The following is a 27428-nucleotide window of genomic DNA, read 5'->3' on the forward strand; positions in this document are numbered from 1 at the left end:
ATTTCACTTTCAGTCTGTGATGGTCTTTTGTCCTGATGTGGGTCTCCTGTAGGCAGCATATGTGTGGGTCATGTTTTCTTATCCATTCAGCTATTCTATGTCTTTTGACTGGAGCATTTAATCCATTTTCATTTAAGGTTATTAGTGATAGGTACTTATTCATTGCCATTTTTGTACCTGAGTTCCTCTCCATCTCTCTGTTTTCCTTCCTTTCCTTAAAGCAGTCCTTTTAGTATTTATTGTAGAGCTGGTTTGGTGGAGGCATTATCTTTTAGACTTCTTTTGTCTTGGAAGCTCTTTATTTGGCCTTCTGTCTTTATTGAGACCTTTGCTGGGTAAAGTAGCCTTGGTTGTAGGCCTCTGGTTCTCATTACTTGAAATATTTCTTGCCATTCTCTTCTTGCTTGGAATGTTTCCATTGAGAAGTCAGTAGCTAATCTTATTGGGGCTCCCTTGTATGTTACTTCCTTTTTCTCCCTTGCTTCCTTTAAGATTCTCTCTTTGTCTTGGAATTTTGCCATTTTAATGATGATGTGTCTTGAAGTGGGCCTCTTTGGGTTTCTCTTGTTTGGGACTCTCTGTGATTCCTGGATTCGTGTAACTTTTTCTCTCATCAAATTAGGAAAATTTTCCATCATTACTCTTTCAAATAGGTTTTCTATCCCTTGTTCTTCTTCTTCTCCTTCTGGTATTCCTATTATTTGGAAAATATTACATTTCATATTGTCTTGCCTTTCTCTTAATTCCTCTTCATTCTTTCTGAGCCTCTTTTCCTTTTCTTGCTCTTTCTGGGAGATTCTTTCTACTGTGTCCTCCAACTCGCTGATCCGATCTTCTGCCTCATCGATCCTGCTTTTCATTCCTTCTACTGTGTTCTTCAGTTCTGAAATTGTAGTCATCATTTCCTCTTGGCCTTTGCTGATAGTTTCTATTTCCTTTTTCATGTTGATATAGTTTGCGGAGAGTTCATTGTAGCTCCCCTCTAGTTTCTGGTAGTTCATTGTGAGTTCTTTGAATTTCCTGATAACTAGTGTTTTGAATTCAATATATGATAGTTGACTTGCCTCCCTTTCATTTAACATTTTTTTCTGAGACTTCTACCTTTTCTTTCATTTGAACATTGTTTATTTGTCTTCCCATTGTTTATGGGACTCTTCCTGTTGGCCTCAGCTTCTTAAATTCATCTGTTTTGACTCTCTGGGTTTATGGTGTGAACTTCTGCGGTAGAATACCTGTGAGATTCAGTGCTGCAGTCTCCTGCAGGTAGCTTGATGTTCTCTGCTTCCACCTACTTCTTTCTTTGTGTGTGTGTGTGATCAGTTGGAGGGGGAAGCAAAATGGTTTATGTCAGCAAGGGAGTACTTTATGATCTTTACAGTCACAGCTGGTAGAGAAGAGATAAAAGATCTTTAGGCTATATATAGTGTTAACCATAATCTTCAACCCAACCTGCCACTTGTAAGAAAGGATGGACCGAAGATAGTCTCTTGTTGGGGAGAGAAGGCTTGTTAGTTGGATCTAGAAAGCAGTGAGGTTGCGGGCACTCAGATTTTTAGGTAAGGTGAGAGTAAAGAATAGTAAATAGGTGTAGCATGTGAGCAAGTAGAGTTAATCACTGCAATAATGGAATTCAGGAACCTGTAAAGTGTGCTAAGACCCAAGAGATGTGTTGTGAAGTATTTACAGTGGTATAGAAAGCAACAATCAAACATTAGAAAAGGGGCAGGAGAAGGGAGGAAAAAGCGATAAGTTTGGGATGAAAGGAAGAAGACTAAAACAGGAAAAAAAGGAGAGGAACAAAGTATTGAAAGATAAAGCAATAGTAAAATTTAAAAAATGCAATTAGTGAAAAAAAAAGTTATAAATATAAAAAGGGGGGTGGAACCACCCTCCCTTGTTGGTTTCAAACTGTTCAATCTGGTTTGTCTGCTTTCAGCAGGACTCCTCTGTGGTCTGGGTTGTAGGCACAGGGGCACCCCCGCGTGCCAGCCAGGGTACCAGACTGGGGTGCAGGGGCCCTCCCACCCGACAGGCTGACTGGGTCCCACGGCATCTGGTACTGATCCTTCCCAGTCCTGTGGCTGGGTGAGAAGCAAGTCAAGCTGCCTTCGCAAGAGAACACCTCAGTCCACTTTCCAATAAAAACTTCTCCATCTTGGGTCCAACTTCTTTGGGACTCTCTGAGCTTCCTGGATTTCCTGGAAGTCTTATTTCTTTTGCCAGACTGGAGAAGTTCTCCTTTATTATTTGTTCAAATAAGTTTTCCATTCGTGGCTGTTCCTTTTTCCCTTCTGGTACCCCTGTAATTCAGATGTTGGAACATTTAATGATGTCCTGGAGGTTCGTAAGCCTCTCCTCGTTTTTTGTTTTTTTTTTTTTTTTTTTGAATTCTTGTTTCTTCCTTCTTTTCTGTTTGGTTGTTTCTTCCTCCTGGTCCACTCCCTTAATTTGAGTCCCAGGTTCCTTTCCATCACTATTGGTTTCCTGTGCATTTCCCTTCATTTCAATTAGTTTAGCCTTCATATGTTCCTCTAATTTGTGACTAAAATCAGCCAGTTCTGTGAGCATCCTGATCACCAGTGTTTTGAACTGTGCATCTGAGAGGTTCTCTATTTCTCGGTCACTTAGAGTTATGGGTTCTGGGGCTTTGAGTTCTTGAGCCATATTTTGGACTATTCATGCCTGTTACATATGAGGAGCAGAGTCTTCACCAGGATGGGGCAACTCATTCGCTGGGTTGTGACGCTGTATGTGGGGGCATGGTCAAAGAGGAGCAATGGCAGCCCCTCTGCCACTTCCCTGCCGCTGGGGCCTGCATGGTCTGTCTCACTGCTCGTTCCTTTGCTGGTTTATCTGCACATCTGCGGCCAGCCCGCCGCCCTGCACCCTCACTGGGTCCGCCCCTGTGGCCTGTGTGGTCTGTCTCACTGCTTGTGCCTTTGCTACCAAGGCACATCATCATTACATTAGCCAAGATTAAAATGAAGGAGAGAGTCCTAGAAGCAGCAAGAGATAAGGGGACAGTCACCTACAAAGGAGTTCCCATCAGACTGTCAGTGGATTTCTCAAAAGAGACCTTACAGGCAAGAAGGAGCTGGAAAGAAGTATTCCAAGTCATGAAATCCAAAGACCTACAGCCAAGATTGCTCTATCCAGCAAAGCTTTCATTTAGAATGGAAGGACAGATAAAGTGCTTCTCAGATAAGATCAAATTCAAGGAGTTCATTATCACCAAGCCCTTATTATATGAAATGTTAAAGGGACTTATTTAAGAAAAAGAAGATAAAAAATATGAACAGTGAAAGGACAGCAAACTCAGTTGTTAACAACCACACCTAAAACAAAAGCAAACCAAGAGGACAGCTAGATCAGGAGTGGAACCATAGAAATGAAGATCAAATGGAGGATTAGCAACAGGGGAATGGGAGGAGGAGAAGGGGGGAGAAGGTACAGAGAATAAGTAGCATAGACAGTAGGTAGAAAATAGATAGGGGGAGGGCAAGAATAGCAGGGAAAATATAGAATCTAAAGTATTTGAGACACGTGGCTATAACCTAAAGGGAGGAATGGTGGGTAAGGGGTGCGCAGGGTCAAGGGGAATGAAGGGGGGGAGTAGAACAACTGTACTGGCATAATCAATAAAATATATTTAAAAAAAATAATTAATTAAAAAAAAAAACTTCTCTAGAAAGCCTGCCTCTAAGCCCAGCCCAATCCCCAACCTGACCAGTTAGGACAATGCTCCTCTCAAATTTCCCAGGCTGGTGGGCTGGTGACCACAGAGATCACAACTGAACATGGCCCCCTGTCCTTGACACCCTCCCTGCAAATCTAGGCAGACCGGTCTCTGCCACCCAGCCCCGCCTAGATGGGGAGGGAAGGAGCCAGCTCTCTTCCAAGGACCCCGCAGCCAGCCCAAGGCTCCACCAGGTGCCAGACTCCCAATGAATCCTCTGTAGCAGACACTCTCTATGCTGGCCACAGACGGAAACCTCTACACCCTTACCTTGACAGAAGCAGAGGTTCTGAGACCTTTATGCACTGGCTGAGGGCTGCAGGCCCTGCCGCTGCTGCTTTTGTCTTTACTCCCAGGTGCCAGGATCCCAATGAGTCCTCCTTGGCAGATGCCCCTGACGCTGGCCTCAGATGGAAGCCTCTGGGCCCTGACTGCTGCAGCAGTGCCTGCTCCGAGGTCGCTGGGCACCAGCCGAGGGCCTCTGGTCCTGCCACCACCACCGCCCTTGACTTTACACAGGGGTGCCAGGCTCCCATTGAGTCCTCTGAGGCATACGGAAGCCTCTGGGACTGCTGCAGCAGCGGCGGCTTAGAGGCCGTTATCAGCCAGCCGAGGGCTGCCGGCCAGCCACCTCCGACCTTACTCACGTCCCTGAGACCCCACTGACCTGAAGCTGTCTGGTCCGTTACTATCTCTGGTCTCTTATTTTCATAAATGCTGGGGAATTGTCGGTGGGGAATTGATTGTGCTGTTCCTCAGTAGATCTGCCAGGATTTTCTCCCAGGGGTACGAGAACTGGAGTCACTCCATCCTACTCTGCCGCCATTTTCTTCCCTCTGCCAAGAAATAAAGTTTTATTAGGAATTCATATTATAATGAACTGTGGGTAAGGGTATTTGTGGGGCCATTACTGAAGGTATTGGCCAGTTGTCCCTCCTGGGAGTGTTTCTGCCTTGGACGGTGCACCACAGTAAGGTTCAGGATGGAGGAGAATCTGTCTTCTGTCCTTCTTTGGCAAAGGGGGAAAGGAGGACCTAGGCTGTGGGGTGTCTCCTGAGATGATTTGATTTTAGGAAGGAACAGGTATGGAAGTCAGAAATGGGGAAGTTTCCTTAAAACTGGTCCAGGTAGTTTTTAGGAAGTCATCACGTACTCCTGTTGGAAATGGCTGCTCTGCTCCACCAAGCTGTGTTGCTTTGGAACAGGGATGTGTGCAGGCCAGACCCAGTGCTTCTCCCATTTTCAAGATGACTCACTCCCTCTTCCCTGACAATGAAGTCTGGGTGTATCCCAAACCCACAGCGATTATAACTGGAGAATCACAAAGGATGCTCCTTGAAGGAAGCCCAGGGAAAGGCCAGAGGGCAAACTTGAAGTGAGACTGGAATCTGGAACTTTCTACCCTCTCTACTTGTTCAGCCATTTAGTGCTGCTAGATAGGATGGTATAAGTACTCCCTATTCTCCACCTGGCCTTAAACCGGTGGTCCCAGAGCACCCTCTTCAGGGATTCCTTGCACCCAGGAGGAGGTGGACAGCTCTCATCTCTGTCTTTTCTAGATCAAACAGCCATGGTTTCAGCTTCCCCAAGAACAAGAGGTATGGGGTTGTGTATTGTCTAAGCTTCTTAAAGCTACTTCGTGTGGTGACTGCCCAGCATGTAGTAAATGCCCAATAAATGTTTACTGAAGGTTTTTCTGGCATCACCATGAGGTTACACATTCCTGTGTGTATTTCCAAATTGATGACATGGGACCCACTTAACCATATGACCTTAATGTAGCCTGTCAGTCTCAATATAAAATAATCTCAGTTACCCTGACAAGGACATTTGGAGCAAATATGGATCTAAACTGGTAGCATTTTTTGAAAAGACATTCTAATGTAGATTATGTTGATTGTACTTAACCAAGTTCAAGTGTTTGTCTGCTGAACCCCATCAAATTTGACCCAAGGTTACTGAACAGCTAAAAATCCACCACATGCTTCTACCAATGGTCTCTCTCTCTCTTTCTTTTCCATGACCCCTCTTCTTTCTGTTAATTAGCTCCTATCTGGCCATCTTTCCTCTCTCAGAGCCATGCCTTGAATCCATTTACTCACTGGGGTGCTGGAGGTTGCCATGGTAAACACAGCTGTTGTTTTTCCTCTGTGCAGAGTCAGTGTGTGAAGGTGCTGGGGTCTCACCTCTAGCTTCTTCCTGCTGTGCATTATCACAGATGTCCTTTAAAGTGGGGGCATCTGGGGCATCCAAGATTTGGCTCAGCTTTCATTGTGTGTCCCTGAAGGGGGTTTCTGTGACCCTCGCTGACACGGACACCCATGTTGCTGCTGTGGAAGATTGTGAAGAATCGCCAGCGTAGTCACCAAATAAGCCATGCGACCGCAGCATTCATTTTGTTAGTAAATGGGTTCTGAGAAGTGAAAGATGATCTTGTATTTCCCAGGAAGGGGAGGCAGCAAAGATAATGAGCAAGAAGCTGAAAAGAGGAAGGATGAAAAGGGTAGGGAGAGACAGAAGGGGTGGAGAGTAAGAGAGAGAGTGCAAGGAGGTGGATGTCTTCACAGGAAGGGGAGTCAGGCAAGGAGGGGTCTCCGGGCCTGTGGAGAATGGCTCAAGACATTGTATAAGACAAAGGAGGAAGCTGTGGGGAAAGAGGCAGAGTCCCAGGCTGTGTGCCAGTGACCATAACCTGGGGGACCACAGACAAGGCACATTACCTCTCAGAGTCTTGATTTCCTCATCTGTAGCCTTCAGGAATGGTCCGGGGCCAGATGTTTTCAAGCTTTCCTTGTCTGCAGGAATAGTCATTGGAGTAAAATGTGATTGGAAATCCAAACATATTGCCAGGACTGAGGAAGGGGCTAAGACCTAGACACCACAGCCTCCTACTGCATCACCCTCCACCAGTGTACACACACTGGTGCACACATGCACACTCACACACCAGCCCTAAGAGGCTCTGAGGGCCCTTGCTGGGTTCTGTGTTCCATGATTCTGTGTCACATCCATATGGCACAGAGTCCTTCCAAAGTATTGGTCACTGAGATTGGACCATTTCTTTACTTGCAAAATGGCCATTTCGTATTTCAGCCTGACAGTTTCATTTGCAACCATGGTGAGGGGTGCTCACTCAGGAACCCATGGCTCAGGTTCAGCTCCTCTGTATGACAGTGAACCCTCACCTCCCTGCCCTCCCCTGCAAGAGGAGTGAATGGAGGATTCTCCCTTGTGAGGTTAGCTCCTTGGAGGGCTGAGCAAAAGGGTGCCTTGGAGTCAGGCAGGGTAGTGCTGACTCAGTGATGGGCACAATGCACAGAGCCCTCCAGGAATGCCCTACCCAGAAAGCCCTAATGATTGCCTGTGAGCTCAACTGGGGAATAGCATCCCACTTTCATCCTTGCTGAGCCCTGAAAGGAGAATATGGCCAGGGCACATGGGAGCCACAGCCCCAACAGGGCTTCTCAACAGTCAGCCCATCCAGCTTGACCCACTAAGCTGCCCTCTTCCTTCTTGTGAGGGGTATCGCTGGGCCATGGACAAGCCTTGACCTGGGCACAAGAATGGTACTGGAATCCTGTAAGGGACATGCAGCCCCCTGCCTTATCTGCACAAAGTATTAGAGGCTCCCTCCCCAGACACCTCCGTGGAGACTTCCCCATTAAGTAGTATATCATGGAATGTGTCACCCTGCATTAGCTGGCACCCTGCTGGAGCTCTGGGCTGGCAGTTCCCACTTTGTACTACCTTTTGATCCCTGCTATCATGCTCCTTTCCCCGTCACCACAGGCTCAGCAGCTTCTGCAGACAATGCATGGTAGGCATGAGGGCCCGAGCAACACTGAGAAGGAGGCTCAGGAAGTCCTTGCTAATGCTGTATCTTCTGTGGCCCCAGGGAAGCTGCTTAGAGCTCAACTAGCTCTGGGGGCAGAGGAAGTGGGTAGTGCTCAAAAGCCCCAAGTAGGGAGTTCCTTTATGACAGACTTGAAAAGCATGGCTGGTGTTTCTGAAAACACACAGAATCTATGCCCTGTTCAAATCCCATGAGTACCTGCAACACTTAAATGAGGTTTCTAGAGATAGCTCAGCCACAGAACTCTGTGACTACCACTCTCATTGGCCCCATCAACAATGCCAGGATGTCATACCTATGTCACTTAGGGAGCATTTGTCACTCCTGTCATGTATGATAGTCAAGTGTGGTGTGATACAGTGGAAAGAGCACTAGCTTTGCAGTTGAGTAGACTCTAGGATCCAACACCTGGGCCACCTGGGCCAGTGACATAGCTTCTCTGAGCCTGAGTTTTCTCTTTGCAGTAGTACTTTGTACTAGTACCTATTTCACAGAGTCATTGAAAGAATTACCTGAGGTGATATGTAAAGAATGACTGAGACATAGTAAAAGCCCAATAAATATTTGCAGGGAGAATTCCTAAGGGCAAAGTCACTTTTTCTTTTATCTATTACAGAGCCTTAACTCAAGGCATGCCCTCATTGGTGTTTGACAGTGTATCGCCTTCTTCAAAATTCTGCTTCCTTTGTCCTCTACTTACTCTCCACTGGACATCAGGAATGACCTGATGAAAATTTATTTCTCTTAGGGCAATGGCAAAACCTCTCTGGGGGCTTGCCTATTACCTACCCCATCACATAACCTCCACCATGATTCCCATCATTCTCTCTGTTTCATATGCTGACCTATTGACTCTTTACCTTTGCCACCACAGGGCCCTTATACATGCACTTTTCTGTGATTGGAACATCCTTCCTCCTCCTGGCCTAGTAAACCACATCTTATCCCTCACAGTCATCTAATTTATACCTCCTCAGCAAAACCCCTGCAGAGTTCCCTGACCATGCTATATACCCCTTTGTAGTCTAGCCTCTCCTTCAGGGCACTTACTGCATTTTATTATGAGTGACCTGGTATCCACTGCCTCCATCTAGACCAGCTATCTGAAGGCAGGAACTGTGTCTGGTTGTTCTCACCGCCTGAACCCCCAAGACCTAGTACAGAGCTCAATAAATCCCTTGATGAAAGGGTGATTGGAAGGATATGCTGGAGGGCAATTGTAATTCATGAAATGAATGAGTTATATCACAAACTATAGCATGAATGGAATTACAACTCATGATAAGAGGGCACAGTGGGTATTGTCATTGTTTTTCAGATAGTCTAACCAGAGCCCAGAAGGGGCAGGCTAATTGCTCAGAGTCACACAGCCACAGGTGAGTGGTGAACCTGTGATCAGAGCCCAGGTCTCCCAGTTCTGGTCATCCCTGGGATTATGCTACAGAGCCATTATCCAAACCTGGGGTGTGTAGGGCTCACAGAGTCCTTCATCCCTTCCCTTTCCTGGTGTTCAGAGGACACTCAGGGCTCCTATATCCACCACTCAGGTCACCTCTGGTTTTCAGGAAATCCAGGACCACATCTATATAGGATGCTGCAATTCTTTTGAATTGTTTGTTTAATTTAAAAACTCCCTCAAAAGTGAGCTAAACTCCTTCAAGACTGAGCTGAGATGTGAAAGTGGGTGTGACCAGGAATGCCAAGACACTAAGTATAAACCAACACTCTCCCAGGTGTAACAGGATGGTGATAGGTGCCCTGTATGTCAATAGCCAGATTTGGACTCTTACAGTCTTGGGTGATGATGTGTTTTCTCACAATGCCCTAAGGATTGAGGACCAAGCGTAGAGGGGATCTAGGTCTTCAGAGCTATGAAGGATCAATTGAAATCTAAATTGAACTACACATTCCTCTGAACTTCCTTTTTTTAAAAGTGTTCATGTTAAAAACAATGTGGAAGAGCAGCTCTGGATGACAGAACCCCCGACCCGACCCCCCACTGTAACCTCACACAGATTTGAAGACCCTGTGAGATGAGGCTATCTAAAGGGTCCTGGGAAAATGCTTAGAGTCAATAAAGGATGAAATTGCCCATCAAGGCCAAGTGATGGTGACATTTTTTGAGAAAAGAGTAAAACTCAAAAGCACAGAAGGGACTAGAAGCAGTGCAATTTATTTCTCCTTCTCTCAGAGCTCCTTTGTTGTGGTTCTGATTTTAACAGTGGAAATCAAGGACATAAACATGCACACTCTTTTCCCAGCGCAGAGCTTCAGTCCTAAAAGGATGTGTTTCTCTTGCATCCCAGGTGCCTGTCCTCAGACCCATGGACTTAATGGTAGAGGCCACGCCACGGAGGGTATTTGCCAACGCACACACGTATCACATCAACTCCATATCAGTCAACAGTGACTATGAAACCTACATGTCAGCTGATGACCTGAGGATCAACCTGTGGAACTTTGAAATAACCAATCAAAGTTTTAGTATCCTTTCCTTGGGGCCAATCACTGATTGGCTTGAATCAGGAGTATTCAGGTAAGAACAGGCTGAATGAAAGGGGTGGTTATAACTAAACACAAGGCCCTGTGGAGAACTGTTGTCTTTTAAATGGTATCAGCACTTATTATAAGTTTTCATCCTAACAAGGTTGGGGAAGTATCTCGTTACCAGTTGTGGGCCAGGACAAGCTCTGGATTGAAGCTGTATCCGTTCCTCCATGCAGAGGCATTTGTGTGTCTTCAATTAAAACTAGATGTGACCTTCATCAACTGTAAGATAAGACCCTAGAGTTCAGGTAAGGTTTCTTCCTCTTGTTAGAGGATTGTTCAATGGCCTGTATGGAGAGCATGAACCACAGATACACATTACATGGTTTTTACTGTATCTTAATAGTGAAGATAATAGTGGCTACCATTTATTGAGTTCTAAGCAATGTACTGGGAACTTTCTGCATAGAATCTCATTTTGAGGGATATCAGAATTTGGTATCTTTGTGAATTTTCACAGACAGAACACACATGTGTAACCAGTATCCAGATTAAGACACCAAACTTTTTTTCTAATCCTAAGTCCCCATCACTTTTCTTTTCAGTCTCTACCCACCAAAGGTCTATTTGAAATAACAGCTCCATAATTTCAGTATGATTATTATCTCAGGTTTAGCTAAAATTCCTAAAAGGCAAGGAAATTGCTGAGTGTCTGAGCTGGTACGGGCTTTTGCTATATTATATTGACCCCTATTTAATAATACAAACCAGACATTTATTCAGTCTGTATCCCGTGGTCCATCCCACCACAAACCTCACTCTTCACTTGAAATTCTGATGTCAGTTCTTGGTTTCCCACCCAGGCAGCTGAGCAACTGATATACAAGTCAGTGTCCTTTTTGTCACTCACCAGGCTCCCAATCCCCAAACAATTTCCCCTGAGCCCTGCCTTTTCTTCCTCTAAAGTATGGCTCAAATCAACTAATTTCTCTCCATCTCCACTGCCACTGATCCACGCTGCTGAAGGCCACTATTTTCTGACCTGTGTGACAACAGTAATCTGACTGGTCTTCCTTCTTTCTTACTGTCTTATATGGTCCTTGTTCCCCTAATACAGTGGACCTTTCAACATGTAATTCAGATACTGTTCTTCCCCTATTTAAAGCACTCTGGTAGCTGCCCATTGAACACAGAATTATATGCAAGTTCTTCACTTTGGCCTGGAAGATACCACACAGCCTGGACCCCACCTCCCTTTGTGATATCTTGTCATATCTCCATTCATTCACTTGGCTTCAGCCAGCTAACCTCATTTTTTGTTCCTCAGTAAACTTTGTTGCTACTTTCATGCTTTGCATTTGCTGTTCCTTCTTTCTGGAATATTATGCCCCCAAAGCTCACATGGCTAGCTACATGTCATCATTCACACTTCAATCTCATGTCACTTTCTCAGAGACACTTCCATTAACTCCCAAGTAGCTCCCAAATAACCCCCTCTCCCTGTTTTCTGCATGGTACTTATCCTTATTTGAAATTGTTTCTTTATTTGTATATTTGGGGTTCCCCATATTTGAATGTAAATTCTGTGTGAAAAGGGACTTTGTATGATCTATTCCTGTATCCCAGTACCTGGAAAATTCTGACATATAGGAAGTACCATTTGGGTTGAACGTGTCAAATTTGAACAGGTCTTCCATGTGGGGATATTTAGTATATAGTTGATCGTAAAATCTAACCTGGAAATGTTACTTTAAGAGGATATTAATCATATTAAAGCTTTGAATGTTCTGATATGAAATAGACCCCGTAATGGCTCAAACACATAACTAGATTTTCTTCTAAAGTTCAATATTAATCATCCCTATAAGCAAGTTGATTCCTCCAAGTCAGAAATTCAGGTCCTTCCATCTTATCACCTTGTTTATCTGCAGCAGGATGGCAAAGGGGGAAGACTGTGGGAGATTCCTATGAGCCTAGCTCTAAAATACTATGCATTCCATTGGCTAGAAGTCAGTCACATGGCTACCTCTAACTGTAAGGCAGGCTGGGAAATGTAGTGTAGCTATATGTGCATAAGAAGAAAAAAAAGACCTGGTTTTGGTACATAGCTAGCTCCTCTGCACCACTGAAGAGTGCTCAGTAGCTCCTCAAGGCTTTTCAGGGAAGAAGATTTTAAGCAGAAGTGGTTATGGAGACACTGAGAAACCACTGGCAGCTTTTGTTGCTCACAGACCTGATTCCACATCCAGTTTGAGCCTGAGAGAACCTGCCTACAGATTTTGCCTGAACATGCAGCTGCTAACAGAATGACTGTGGGTGGTGATTCCCTTTCTCCCTTTACATCTAATCCAAGAGCCAGAAATCTGCTCAGGCTCAGCTGCTGTCACTTGGAGCTGCTGCTGTCCCCAGTCTAGGTAGCATGTTTTCTGAATTTTGCCACTAGCCCTTCAAGGGGAAGGGAAGTTTCTTTAAGCATTTTGGGAGACAGATGCCTTGGGGAGAATGCAAAGGGGAAATATTAATAGCACAGTTTCGATTATATTCTGCAAATGTCAGACAGTGTGCCAGATGCTAGCATACAAATGAGACTGTGTCATTCACCCTTAAAGAGCCATATGTAAAATAATCATTGTCATCATGAGAATGATGATAACTGATACCTATATCGTCATTTTCATCCAGACCATGTAAGCACTGAGCGGAGTGTATAAACTGGGACTCTTCGTCTTATCACCACTGGAGTGCAGCCACCTCTGGAGTAGGAAGGCCACCTTTCAAAGCAGCCTCAGAAAAACACCCACCACCAGGCAGGTCTTGTCAAGTCCTGTGTTATTCAGCACCAGTTCTTTAATGCCTCATGGTTCTGGATAGAGTGATATGAGGATCCCAATGCATGGCATGAGTATCTCTGAGGCAAGGTGTTCCAAAACTAGGTGGACTTTTTTGTTTTCATAATTAGGTATTTACGATCATGAATCCTATAAAATACAACCATCAATCCTGTGATTTCACAGGTACTGAAAAATTCACTTGAATTGCAGAGTAAGTTTATGTAAAAAAAAACTACTATTCACTACTATTCTTAAGTGAATAGTAAGACAGGTGGCCTTGCGACATGATTTTTTTAAAAGTCATAACTTCCAGTGACTGGTGTTTGGTGTGACATTGGATATATGGTTGAGAGCACAGGCTTTGAATCCAACAAGCCTGAAGTTCTCACACAGCTCTGCTCTATTTGCTGGCTGTGTAAACTTTAACATATGTCTTAACTTACTCAAGCCTCTGTTTCATGACCTGTGGAGTAATCAACTATCAAACAGGATTGTGAGAATTTTTCTGTTTTTTAATATTGATTGATTGAACAGCTGTGTGTATACATGTGTACACACATGTGTGTATATGCACATATACATATGCACACACACATACATGCGTAGGGTAGTGCTTTGCTCAGTAAATGATCAATAAATAGTCCAACATAATCCTAATTATTATCAAAAGTACAAGGAAACTAGAAAAGTCAAATGTAGGACTGAGTCACGTTCTCAGTCCTAGACTTCTCCTTTGGCTTTGCAGTTGGGCATTCTTTCCAAGATGTTACTCATCATACCAGTCACTTGCAGGATCTCTGAGGTTCAGGGCCTTGTGTTTAGCACCATACCAAAGTGAGGCATTTCTATCCCCATGATACCTGGTCTTAAATTCTCTTCTTCCCATCCTTCCCTATATTGCATAACACGTTCTGGTTTAAAGTGGTCAACTTTGGCTTCACTTGGTTACTGCATCAGGACAATAATAACTCACTTTTAGGTAAGTGATTTCTAGGGCAAGAGGCAGCCCTAACTTTTTAATACAGTAAAGTTGCTATAAAGTGATGTTGCTTCTTTATGAAAACTATGCTCTACCTAGGATCCTTTGAACTCTACTCTCAGGACTAAGAATGAGTTGACCTGGGCTCTTACCTAGTCCCATATGGAACCTATTTACATGTGTCAAATCAAAGTAAAGATACAGCCCACAACAGCGGTATCTAGAGCACCTAATTGGTGGCAGGCACTGCACTAAGCCATAGGGATAAGCAAGTGAAAAGAAACTATCTTGCATCCAATAATCACATTAATTGACTACATAATTATAAACTTAAGTCCAGGGAAGAAGAGGAATATGGTTCTGTGGATGCATATCTGAAAAGCTGACAGACTGAGGAATGGAGGAAGGCTTTGCTAAGGAACTGATTACTGAGTTAAGATCTGGAAGAGGACGAGCATGAGTTAACATGGTAAAGAGGTGTGGAGAGACTGTTTCAGCATGTACAAAGATCCTTTGGCAGGAGGGAGTGGGGTGTGTAGGCCACTGAGGTAGAACCTGGTGTAAGCAAGACTAGAAAGATCAGCAGAAATGCAGTCTATGGACATGAGAAACTATTTATCTAGGAGAAGCCAACTGGAATGTTATATCTTTGACCTTGGTGTGAGCATCTGGTGCATTAGCTATATTTGTCAACTGAGCTGAGGCCCTTTGTGAATTGATTCCCTGATCAAGGGCCTATAGAACCTCAACTCATGGCTTTCAGCTCTGTCACTTAGTACCATGGACAGCGTCCTTTTAATCCAGTTGGAACTACCAAGCAGGCTTTTGCAGGAAGCTGTAGGGCCCGGTACAATTTCTCTTCCTGTGGTGCTGTGCTTTGATCCAAAATGTACATATCAGTCTCAGAGTGGCATTTATCATAAAAGGCGAGCATTTCTTGTAACGGCATATCCAGCATTGGCCTCTGCGTGCCGAAGCAGCCTTTCTTCTCCATATTTGGTCAGCCATGGTAGTTTTTCCCAGGCCTGGTGCCTTGCTTATATGGCTGCTAGTGCTCTGTATTGGAGGCCAAACCGAGGGCCTTGTGAGCCTGGGGAATTTCTCTGCCCCACTTCCCCACCCCCCACAGGACCAGCCCTTTGAACCTCAGGTTGTCTGGGGAAGAGGGTAAGAATGCAACTCTGCAGAGTTCCCCTGGGCTCCCTCAGAGTATTATAGTTTAGTACTTGGGAAAGCAGATTCTGGAGTCAGACTCACCGTATTTGCATCTAGTGTCATGTTTTAAAATCTGTGTGACTTTGACAAGCTGCTTCACATATCGCTGACCCTCAGTCTCCTTGTCACTTAATGGAGATAACCTCACCACCTATCTCATCAGGTTATTTGAGGATTAAATGAGGGAGTCATGTAGAGTGCTTAGCAAAGTGCCTGACACAAAGGGAAGGCATGGCAATGGTAATTACTATTATTTGGAACATTTATCTAGCCCACTTGTTCTTATCATTCTCTTCTAAGAAAACCACAGGTAAATGATTCACACTACACAGGCCTGGTATCTTGGCCTATTGACCTACTGTGGGCTTTCTGCATTTTTACGTATGCCCACAGAAGACTGCTAAGTCAAGAGGAATTAAAGTAAAATCCATAAACATTTATTGAGCATTCCACTATGTACACTGGAAATGTAAAAATATAAAACTCCATCCCTGTAACTATGTCCTGTGTAACCTTGAGGATGAGTAATCAATCAGAGTTCAACCAGAGAAGCAAAACCATGGTGGGGGATGGGAAGAGAGAAACCTAGAGAAACAAAATGACTTTTACAAGAAACAAAATGACTTCTGAGCAAAATACATTTGGAAGCACAATTTTTCCCACTTTCCTGACTTCATTGTGTTATCATCACAGTATTTATCATAGTATTTTGAATGTTACCCACAGAGATGAGGCTCCCGGTGTCCAACTCTCTCGTGGATGGTTCTAAGCCCAGGAAACTACTTTTTTAATGTTTATTTTCTTTGTTTAATAACATGTATTCACTGTAGAGATTACTAAATGATCTGTAATCACAGGAAATTTTCCTCATCACACCTAACTTTGGTGTGTATATGGGGAATTTACACCACAATTTTAAGTGAGTGCTAGCTAACTCAACTATAAGGGCTCAGAAAAATAAATAGGAAAATAGGAGAAAAAATTTACCCCTTGGTTTATCCAGGAAGCCTTCTCCTGTCCAATCTAGGGCACACACACATACACACACACCCTGCCCACCCCACCCCCCACACACATACACTCTTCCCTGCTTTATTTCTCTGTGTAACAGTTATTACTACCTAATTTCCTGTATATAATATCTATTTACCTTGTTTAGTGACCAGGTCCCCTACTAGACTATAGGCTGCATGTATCAGGCTATGGTCTCTGTACCCAGAAGAGAACTGGCAGATTGTTTGTGAACATTTATGGAGTAAGTGGAAGAATAAATGAATGGACCCAAACTAGAGTTACTAAAGGGTAATTTATATGCTTACCTTAGACTCTAATTTCTCTGTAAGGTATAACTACATTTCCTTCCTATCTGTTTCCTATTTCTTCTTTCTCTTTCTCTCCCTCCCCCTCTCTCTCTCCCTCTCTCTCTCCCTCTCTCTCTCCCTCTCTCTCTCTCTCTCCCCCTCACACACACACACACACACACACACACACACACTCTGGTCAGACTGTATATGTTTCCTATCTAACATTCCTCACCTAAAGTTATAAACATACTATGTTTATGTTTATATGTTTAAACATTCTATGCTTATAGATAAGCATAGAAAATACCTTTTTTCATCCTAAAATAGAACCACCCAAATAGAACAATCACTAACATTTGATATCTTGCCTTTTAAGCCATCGTTTTCAGAGTATGAGTTTTAAATATTATTATCATACTTTAGATAGAATTTTTCATACTACGTTTTTAGCAGACCTGGAATTTTATTACATAAACAATTTAATCAGATGAATCAACATTTACTTATTGCTCCCCTAGTTCTATGTGTGTGTGTGTGTGTGTGTGTGTTGTTGTTCTCAACCTTTTAGAATGTTGCATTGCAAATGTAGGCTTTTTTAATAGAATTTTTTTTCCAGACTTGGGATTGAGAATGTGACTCCTGCATGGCCACCCTGCCACCCCCTAGCACCTTGCCATAACCCACTCCATTCCCTCATCCCACTGCTGATGCCACCTATGGCTCTGGCATATTTGCTTGAAGTGATCTCTTAAGGGCTGACCTCCCAGTGTCTTCAATTATTATTTGAAATGATGCCTTAGGCCACTGCCTGGCACAGCAGTGTCCTTACCTCCCCCCCCCCCTCTGCTTTCCAAGCGTGGAGCTCAGCTGCCAAACTAGCTGTGCCCGCTCCCGCCCTCAGAGCTGCTTTCAGAACCCTGGCCGAGAGGCAGATTAACCCCTTTTGTTAGCAGAGGTAATTTGCCTGGTCTCAGCCTTAATAAGGAATGCCATAAGCTGTTGGGGTCAGAAAAAAGAGATCTGTCAAGCCCCAGGGTTAATTTAATAGCAATCTGTTAGCTGTCTGCCTTGTATGCTGTCTGTGAATCCAATGCTGTGTTTTGCTTTTGCCATTTATTTCCTTGGGACAACAGGGAAATAATTTGGGTAGAGAGCTCTAAAGGATGGGGAGGAGAAAATTGACTGTCAAAATGCATCATTCCATTTTCAAGATAACACAGGGAACCATGCATTGCTTATGTCCTTTTCCCTTCCTTTCCAACATTATGAGCAAAACCATGCAGACTGAAGGTGTGTATCTCCTTCACAAGAGTGTAAGAGAAGAGGCCCAGGTTTCTCTCTGAGGCAGATGTGAAATACACTCTATTGTCATCCCTGTCAGCCACTGAATGTTAGGTAACTGGATTGCTTCTCCCAATGTTTCTAGAACTGAGAAAATTCTCCCTCTGATAACAATTCATAAAATTCCTCATCATGTTTCTGTCCCAACTTCTGGATCAAAAAAAAAAAAAAAGATCTCACCATAGGACACGAAAAAATTCTAGGTCAGATACTGTGTCCTAATCATGGCTCTGAAAAATGCGGCTCTCAAAGTGAACAGTGAATCAAGAGCACAGGCTAAAAGCAGAAGAGACCTCCCCCTAGGATTAGCCAAGGAAGTTCCAAGAGAGCCAGACTTAATTGCACTCATCAGGGAAAGTGGCATGTGGTCAAGAACCCTGGCTATGGAGTTGGACAAACTTGGGTTCAAATCCCAGCTCTGCCCCCTACTAGTCAGATGACCTTGAGTAATTTACCTCCCTCACTATTTCCTCTGCTGGAAAAATGGGCCTGTTAATAGTACTGACCTCATAAGGCTAAAATGAAGGTCGAATAAGATAGTACTTGGCACTTGGTAGCCATTAACTGCAGCTTGTTATTCTTCTTCCTTGTCCTTATCATTATGATTGTTAAAAGAGGAGTAGATGCCCTGGCCAGGTGGCACAGTTGGTTGGAGCATTGTCCCATACACTCAAAGGTTGCGGGTTCAGTCTCAAATGGGGTCATGTATGGGAGACGACCAATCAGTGTTTCTTTCTCTCCCCCCTTCCCTTTCTCCCCCATTTCTCCTCCCTTTCCCCCTTTCTCCCTTTCTCTCCCCTCCCCACAAAACAATGAACATATCCTTTGGTAAGGATTTAAACAAAGAGGTATAGAGCCACAGCTTATCCCCTGATCTCCATAGAGTCAGACCCAAACAAGCACTCTAGTGCTAAGGGAGCTACTTTAGTATGAGGGGTGATGGGCAGACAGAGAGTCCAAGGTGGTGGTGGGGGTGGGGGGGAGGATCCAGTAGCAGTGTGCTCAGTGGTCACCTCCCATGGTGGTGCTCTTGATGGCTGTGGAAGTTGCTGGTTTCACAAATATGTTTAAACACTTCATTTGTACACATTCCAACTGTTGGGCATTATTTTTAGGTGAGAAAAAAAAATAACCATGGGTGTGGCACCTCCCCCTCCCACACAGCGAAGATCCCTTCCAGTTAATCTCAGGTTTAGAGCTACACTGGAGAGGTTGAGAAAGCTGATGCCAGATTTTCTTTCCCTATTTTGGGAAAAGAAAAACATGCTCACTGGCACAGTAGGATACGGAGGCTCTTTCTGGGGGGCGATGGAATCTGACAACAGCTGAATACTGACCTCTGCTTAGTCCACCCCTTGTCATGGCTGCCAGCCCAGGGCATGGGGTGGGGGGTCTTATTCTGGGGGGTACAGGCTCCTGCTCCCCAGGGTGGGGGGCTAACTGCAATAATATTTATGGCTCTTGCAGCAGTTAAGTTGAAAGGTGGCATTTTGTGGACCCAGGGGACCCACACGCTCTGAAGACCTCAAAAATATTCACATCTTGGTTTTGGGGGCAACTGTAGTGAAATGTAATGTTAGTTTGGTCAAGTTTATTTTGGATTTATAAGAGGTAGTGGAGGGCACAGGCAAACACAGAGCCCCTATTACAACAAATTGCATGCTGGAATTGTCATAGCAGGATCGGAGGTCATGTCTGATCATAGATGAACACCAGTGCATTTCCTTGTTATACTTCATCTAAACTCTAAAGAGGGGACTTTTGTGCTACTGACCACAAAAATCACAGAGAACTGTCATCCATCCCAGTCTAATAGGGTAGTCTTTCAAGTTATTGCCTGTCAGTGCAATACCATGTTTCCAAAACAGGGTACCTAAAGTCCTGGCACCCATGTGAGCATTCTGATTTTAATTGTTATGTGTTTATTGTCATGCGTATTATTAAAAATAATATTATTATTAATATTAAAATAATATTATTAAAATAATAAATATTAAAATAAAATAAAATAAAATAACATTAAATATTTTATAAAATATAAAGTATTTTAATATTAAAATATTTTAAAATATTTTATGAAATAAAATAATAATATTAAAATAATATTATTTTGTCATGTGAAAATGGGGGCGTGTCTTATAATCTGAATGTAGCTTTACATTTACATTGGTGAAGTATTATGTTATGTATGTTATTAAATATTTTACTACATTTTTTGCTTCAAAAATTTTTTTCCTATTTTCCTCCTCTAAAACCTAGGTGCGTCTTATGGTCCAAAATATATAGTACTTCACTCTGAGCCTCCATTCCCACCCCCTGGAAAATGGGGATGAGAAAAATGATGACTCTAGAGCTATTAGAAGGATTAAATGAGATAAAGTACATGATGTGCTTTGCATAGCTATTGACTTAGTTAGCACTCAGTAAATGGCAGTAGCTATCATCATCATCAACATCAATAAATATATTAAGGAAGATCTCAGAGATTGCATGAGAAAGGATTTACAGTCTATTGTATACATCATTAATCAGCCCAGGAGTCTGGGTAAAGATTCAAATACACCAAATTATTTATTTGGAATGGGACAAGTTTTGTAATCACTGTTGTAAAATGAGAAATGAAGTCAGTGCCACTTGGCACGTTTTAGCACGGTTGCATGAGCAGGTCACTTCGGTGGGATCTCTCCCTCTGTGGAGGGTGAAATGCTCCCTGAAAAGGACTTGGGAGACCCGATTTCTCATACTACCTCTGACTGCTGGGTAACCCTGGGCAGCATCTGCCTGGGATCAATAACACCTGGCTGTTTGCCCACAGAGTTTTATGAGGTTCCACCATGCATGATCAATGCTAACATGTCACACTAAAATGCTGCACTGCCCACTACTCACCTCCCAACCCCAAGTTTCTGCCCCATTCCCTGGTCCGCTCCTTGACTTGTCTGTGCTAGATATCGTCGACATCAAGCCGGCCAACATGGAGGAGCTCACAGAGGTGATCACAGCAGCCGAGTTCCACCCCCATCATTGCAACACCTTCGTGTACAGCAGCAGCAAAGGGACCATCCGGCTGTGTGACATGAGGGTGTCCGCCCTGTGTGACAGGCACACCAAGTGTGAGTAGCAAGAGCCCAGAGCTAACGGGGGTGGATGGGTGGGCCCTTGGCCCCTGACATGTAGGAGGAGAGAGCTGCACCCACCTGGAGTGTTTGCTCTTCCCTACATTAGACACACTGGGAACAAAGAAATCACAAGTGTTTGCCTGGCTCAGGAGTCCACTCCATGTTGGGTGTTTCAATGAAGATGAAACCCCATGTTTAATGAGACAAACATTCATTGTGGGCTGTGAAAGGCAGAGACAAATAAGACATGAGCCCTGTCACATAACATTGTGACATGATCTGAATTATGTTTTAAGTTCAGTCTTGCTGCTATGGAGAGGAAGAACCTGAGGAGGGAAGCAGGAGAACAGTGGGGGTTGGTGCAGTACAGGCAGGAAATGGATGTGGCTTGAATGGGGGTGGGACACACCAGTGGAGAGAATGTGGTTTCTGGGTAGACCTTGGCAGGAGTGGTAACAGGACGTGTTGACCTGTGCAGGTGGCTGAGAATACACAAGAAACCAAGAATAGCATCTGGGGATGGTGCCCAAGGTAATCACACTGTGTTATATATCTGAAAGTTGCTAAGAGGGTAGATCTTAAAAGTTTTCATCATAAGAAAAAATGTTTACTATGTGTGGTGATGGATGTTAACTAGGCTTATTGTGATTATTTCACATTATATATATCAAGTCATGTTGCATACCTGACTCTAATATAATGTTATATGTCAATCATACCTCAATATGTTTTCAAAAGAATAGTAGCCAGGGGAATAGGTTTGTGGTTTCTTGGAGAACTTGAAGCTTTGGGAGCCAGCACTCTAAAAGACCCAATGGTTCTAGTGGGCACCAGGGAAGAATTTCAGAGAAGGGACAGGGGTAAAGGGCAGCCAGAGTCACAGGCCCTCTGGTCACGCTGGAGTGTGCAGGGTATGGATGGAGCAAAGCAGCTCCAAACCAGTGGGGGCTGAGTGCTTGGAGGCTAGAAGCTGAGGCCGATGTCAACAGGTAAAACAAATGTTAGTTGGCACTCACCGTAAGCACTGCGGTCAACAGGCTTGGCTGGAGCCAGCAGGAAGGCTTCCTAGAAAACTCCCCAGAGTAAAGGTGCTTGGGAGGCAGTGGTCATCCATGTCCAGTGTTGGCCTACATTATATGCAGCTCCTAAGGCTTTCAGGAGTGACTATAGCTCTGTTTGTCCAGCCACACCTTCTGCAAGGTGCTGCTTGGCCACTGCAGATGCCTAGGAGAGCCACAAAGGAAGGCCTTTATTTCCCACACACCCAGTTTTGAGTTTCAATTCCCATGTATTAGGAATGATAGAAAGACTCTCTGTGTGAGTGTATGCCTGGGAGAGGGGTGGAGAACTAGGTCATTTTGATGGTTTTTCCTTGCTCATTGGCTATGAGAAGTATTGTGCAGGCAGCTGGTATGTAGAGTGTAGTGATGTGTAGGTTGTGTGGATTCTAAGTTTAAGGCAGAAGGCTGTGTGGATTCTAGATTGCTACAGACCCAGGTCAAAGCCAGGTTTCACCCCTGATTTGCTGTATGACTGTCCAACTTTCCTTAACCTTGCTGAGTCTCAGTTTTCTCTTATGTAGAATGGGTAGAATAATAATATGCACCTCATGGGTTTGTCATGGAGCTTTGATGAGATAACAATTAAGAATGTTAATGAGGTGTTTTAATTTTTTTTATATTAAGTCTTCAAAACATGCTTTCAATTCAGATTGTCTACACTTCAAGTGTTCAATAGCCATGTGTGCTAGTAGCTACCATACTGAGCAGGGCAGATTTAAGACATTTTCACCATTGCAGGAAGTTCTAGTGGAGAATGTGGCTCTAGACCAGGGGTGTCAAAAGCATTTTCACCCACGGGCCAGATCAGCCTCGTGGTTGCCTTCAAAGGGCTGAATGTAATTTTAGGACTGTGTAAATGTAATTACTCCTTAACTAGGGGCAATGAGCCTGGCACTGCTGCTGGGTAGAACCAAGGTGCTGGGCCAGATAAAACAAGGTGGAGGGCCAGATTTGGCCCACAGGTCTGTGTTTGTCACCTGTGATTCTAGACGATCAGCTCTTGAGGGCATGGATGTACTCTCTTTTGTTCACAGCTATTTCCCCGGAACCTAATACAGTGCCTGGCCCATGATAGATGTGCAATAAATATTCCCTGATGTGTGTGCTGGTTTTGATCTCTGGACAGTACTTACTTACTAGCCAATAAGGGGGAAAGTATATGAGGTAGCAGGGTCAGCATGTGCAGAGGTACTGATGCACAAGAGATCATAATGTTTTGGAAGTGCGGTGAGACTGATAAGACTGGTATATGGGGAATGACTTAGAGAAGGAAGAGAATCCAAACTCAGAAAGAATGCAGGGGCCTGGTCATGATGGCCATGATAAAGAACTTAATTTTTTTTTTCTCTCAAAATCAGCGACCAGGCATTAAAGTAACAGGGAAGTAAACTGATCAGAATTCATTGTTAGAGAAGTTTCTTGAAGATGAAAGAAGATTTCTTTGACTGAAATCTCCTGATGGAGATTGGGTTCTGACTTGCAAAATAAAGAGATGGAGAACAAGTTAGGAAATAGTCTATTGTACACAGGATTTCTTAACAGTGGCACTGCTAAATTTGGGGCACACAATCCTTTGCAAAGGGAGGGTCTTCTTGAGAGATGTTTAGCAGCATCCTTGGTCTCCACCCACGAGAAGCCAGTAACAAAGGTAAATTGTGACAACCAAAAATGTCATTATCCCCTGGGGATGGGGAACGGGGATTGTTCCCAGTTGATTAAATATATCTGGATTAAAATTCATTGTCAGTCCTTCAGCATGATCTTCTTGTATCTGTGATGTATCTGTTACTATTAAGAACTCTGACAGGTACAGTGAAAAGATGGAGCATCTCCTATATGCCAGAATTTAAAATTTAGCTGATGAACTCAGAGGTACCCAGGAAACATTTCAGAGACAGTGCATCTGGCAGTGGGTGTGTTACTACCCAAAAGAGTTCTGGAGACAACCGTGGCTTGGGATGTTGAGAGGAGGGTGGAACTCGAGCTAGACCTCACAGGAGTGGCATAGGCTGTTCAGTTGAAGCACACATAATATTTGATTTGGTGGAAGAGAGAGAGAGAAGGGTATCTCCTGCAGCACACACAGAATGGACTAAAGAAATAACATAGAACCTTTAAGGAGTTGTAGTAAGAAATCTCAGGTTTCGGTGAAAGGAGAATATTGAGGAAATGAGTGCAAATAGGGGTGATGGTTCATACCACTTGGTCCTTAAAGATCAAAGTCAAAAGATTATATCTTCATGTGTTCATTCATTCATGCATGCATTCACTGAGTGCCTACTGTATACCCAAAGTCTGGCTCCTGTGGTAAGTGGCCAGTCCTTAAATTTTTTCCACCAACTACAGCACTGCTAAGGCCAGGCATGAGCCTTTCCACTATGGAGAAAGGACACCCAGTGGCTGTCCAACCCCTCCCAGGTTCTCTGGGCAGCCTGGCCTGTCAGCAAAAACAAAACAGCATGTATCTGAGGCCAGGGGCAGAGGCCAGAGACCCTGGGAGATGCTGCTCACTACAGATTTTCTTTGAAGTCTTTTTTCATCTTCAAATTACACCTGAATTCTCTCTATATTTTATTCCCATAAATGTCTACTTTCTGTTTAATTTAGTAATTACATTTCTACCCACCCCAAACTGCAAGCAAAACTGATGTTCCCAAATTATGCAGCACTTATCCTATAGCCTCCAGTCCCATGTCGTGTACCCCTGACCTCCTTCTCCGTGATCTTTAAGGATACTTGCATGTGCCCCAGTTGCTAGCATGTGGAGAGCAATTGGACATCATTTCACTGGAGAACAGAGTTGTAAAATTCCTGTTTTGTGATTAACACAGGGGTGATGGGAAGAAGCATAGGAGAACTGGAAAGTAATAAATGGAAATTTGTAACCTAGATAAGGATGATAGCCATGGAAATTGAAAGGAAAAGAGAGGAGAAGATAAGAGTGTTTTCTTTTAAGATAACCAAGGGTGATGGGATTTTAGAGATAGGTATTCACCATCCATGGATATTAGTTCATGTTCAGTTTCCGTCCCTCTAAACTACAAACCTTCTGAAGAAATGACTCTGTTTTGCTCACATCATATTACCAAGGCCTGATACTAAGTAGGTGCTCAATAAATACTTATCCAATAAATGCATTTATGCCTGAGGGCACGTGGAATGGGGGCTAATCAGAAGTCCTGAAGGAGAGGGAAGGGTTGAGGTTCTGTTTGGAACATGCTGTGTGTGAGGTGACATGAGCTGACTAAGGAGGAAGGGCAGAGCCTCTCTGGTAAGCAAAAGTAGAACTGGGTACAAAGGGCCACCAGCCCCACATGGATGGCAGAGGTGTCAGGAGAAGCCCTGGCTCACAGCCAGAGTGACAGATACCAGCCTGGGCTTCAGGGTCAAAAAGACCCACACGAGTGCTGGGTGTTGAGTAGTAAGCTGAATGGGAAGCTTGATGAACCCTCAACTTAAGAAGGAAAAAGGACAAGGCCTTAGAAACTTCCAGAACTAGAATGCTTTAGAGTAGAAGCTTTGTAATCAGCACTTGACTTTGACACTCAATGGCTGTCAATGGCTGTGTGGCTTTGGGCAAGTTATTTAATCCTATGAGCCCCAAGTTCCTCATTTGATAGTAGAAGTAGTAAAGATAGCCTCCTAGAGCTGGCTGTTCATGAGAAGTAAATGTCATCATATGGTGACCGCCTAGCTTGGTCCAGAAGTGACAGTAGTAGTTATTATCACAATGATCTCTCCTGAATTCCCTCTGTGTTGCGCCTGCAGCTCTAAGTTGCTTGAAACTCCAACTCTTCCAGATACACAAAGCTCAGTTGTTTGTTTGTTTAGTTGGTGTTTGTTGAGCACATACTATATGTCAGACACTGTACCAGATTCTGGGATGTAAGGGTGAGTGAAACTAGACCCGGTTTTCTCCCACTTAGAGCTCACTGTCTATATTAGCGAGGGTTCTCCAGAGAAACAGAACCAATAGGAGATACTCATATATATCACATACATATACATATATGTGTGTATGCATGTGGTGTGGGTATGAGCAAGATGCATGACAAGTATTTGGTTCATGTGGTTATGGAGGCTAACAAGTCCCAACACCTGCAGTGGGACTTCAGGAACCCCAGGAAAGCTACTGATATAGTTCTAGTCCAAAGTTCAGCAGGCTAGAGTCGGATCCCGGCAGCAGCTGCAGCGGCGCTCATCTTTTTAGGCTCTTCTCACTATCTCCTTTTCGCTTCCGGAAACATGGCCTCCGGCGTGGCTGTCTCGGATGGAGTCATCAAGGTGTTCAATGACATGAAGGTGCGTAAGTCCTCGACACCAGAGGAGGTGAAGAAGCGCAAGAAGGCGGTGCTTTTCTGCCTGAGTGAAGACAAGAAGAACATCATCCTGGAGGAGGGCAAAGAGATCCTGGTAGGTGACGTGGGCCAGACTGTAGATGACCCCTACGCCACCTTTGTCATGCTGCCGGACAAAGATTGCCGCTATGCCCTCTACGATGCAACCTAGGAGACCAAGGAGAGCAAGAAGGAGGACCTGGTGTTTATCTTCTGGGCCCCTGAGTCTGCACCCCTTAAGAGCAAAATGATCTATGCCAGCTCCAAAGATGCCTGCCATCAAGAAGAAGCTGACAGGGATGAAGCATGAATTACAAGCAAACTGCTACGAGGAGGTAAAGGATCGCTGCACTCTGGCAGAGAAGCTGGGGGGCAGTGCTGTCATCTCCCTGGAGGGCAAGCCTTTGTGAGCCCCCTCCAGCCCCCTGCCTGGAGCATCTGGCAGCCCAAGACCTGCCTGCGGGGGTTGCCGGCTGCCCCCTTCCTGCCAGACCAGAGGGGCTGGGGGGATCCCAGCAGGGGGAGGGCAGTCCCTTCACCCAGTTGCCAAACAGCCCCCTACCCCCTGGACCTTCCTCCTCCCTTCACCCCTGACAGTTTTGGCCTTCCCAAACTGCTTTTGATCTTCTGATTCCTCTTGGGTTGAAGCAGACCAAGTCCCCCTACGAGGCACCCCAGTTTGGGAGCAGCCTGTATTTTTTTTAACGACGCCCCAACTCCCCACCTGTTCCTTCCCTTTCCCGTGCTGCCAACTTCTAACTGCAATAGTGACTCTGTGCTTGTCTGTTTAGTTCTGTGTATAAATGGAATGTTGTGGAGATGACCCCTTCCCATGCCACCTGGTTCTCCCCTTTTCCACCTGGTCATGGCCACTCATGGAAGCAGGACCAGTAAGGGACCTTCAATTAAAAAAAAAACAAAAAAAAAAAAAACAAAGTTCAGCAGGCTAATGAGCCTAATTACCCAGGAAGAGCCAATGTTTTAGTTCAAGGACAGGTGCAGAAAAAAACATCGATGTCCCACCTCAAAAGTGTCACACTAGCACCCAGAATGACATTTGACCAAATACCTGAGCATACCACAGCCCAGTCAGGTCGATGCACAAAAGTCACCATCACCATGTCTAAGGAGGAGAAACTGCAGATATAATAACTGTTATGAAAGA

General features: G+C 44.3%; 1 protein-coding gene and 1 pseudogene across 6 annotated transcripts in view; both read left to right on the forward strand.

The window, feature by feature from the left end:
- PPP2R2B (protein phosphatase 2 regulatory subunit Bbeta) overlaps positions 1 to 27428 on the forward strand; it is a 434480-nt gene that overhangs the window by 368948 nt on the left and 38104 nt on the right. For all 6 annotated transcript variants that reach the window (XM_037044990.1, XM_037044991.1, XM_037044992.1 and 3 more), the window contains 2 exons: positions 9896 to 10073; positions 20695 to 20859. In XM_037044990.1, coding sequence (XP_036900885.1) covers positions 9896 to 10073; positions 20695 to 20859 — 343 coding nt within the window. The remainder of the gene's footprint in view (positions 1 to 9895; positions 10074 to 20694; positions 20860 to 27428) is intronic.
- On the forward strand, positions 26067 to 27183 carry LOC118986188 (cofilin-1-like; annotated as a pseudogene).

This window comes from Sturnira hondurensis, unplaced genomic scaffold (genome assembly GCF_014824575.4).
Source record: "Sturnira hondurensis isolate 20B ecotype Veracruz unplaced genomic scaffold, ASM1482457v3 Scaffold0004152, whole genome shotgun sequence".
In the NCBI taxonomy this organism is placed as follows: domain Eukaryota; kingdom Metazoa; phylum Chordata; class Mammalia; order Chiroptera; family Phyllostomidae; genus Sturnira; species Sturnira hondurensis.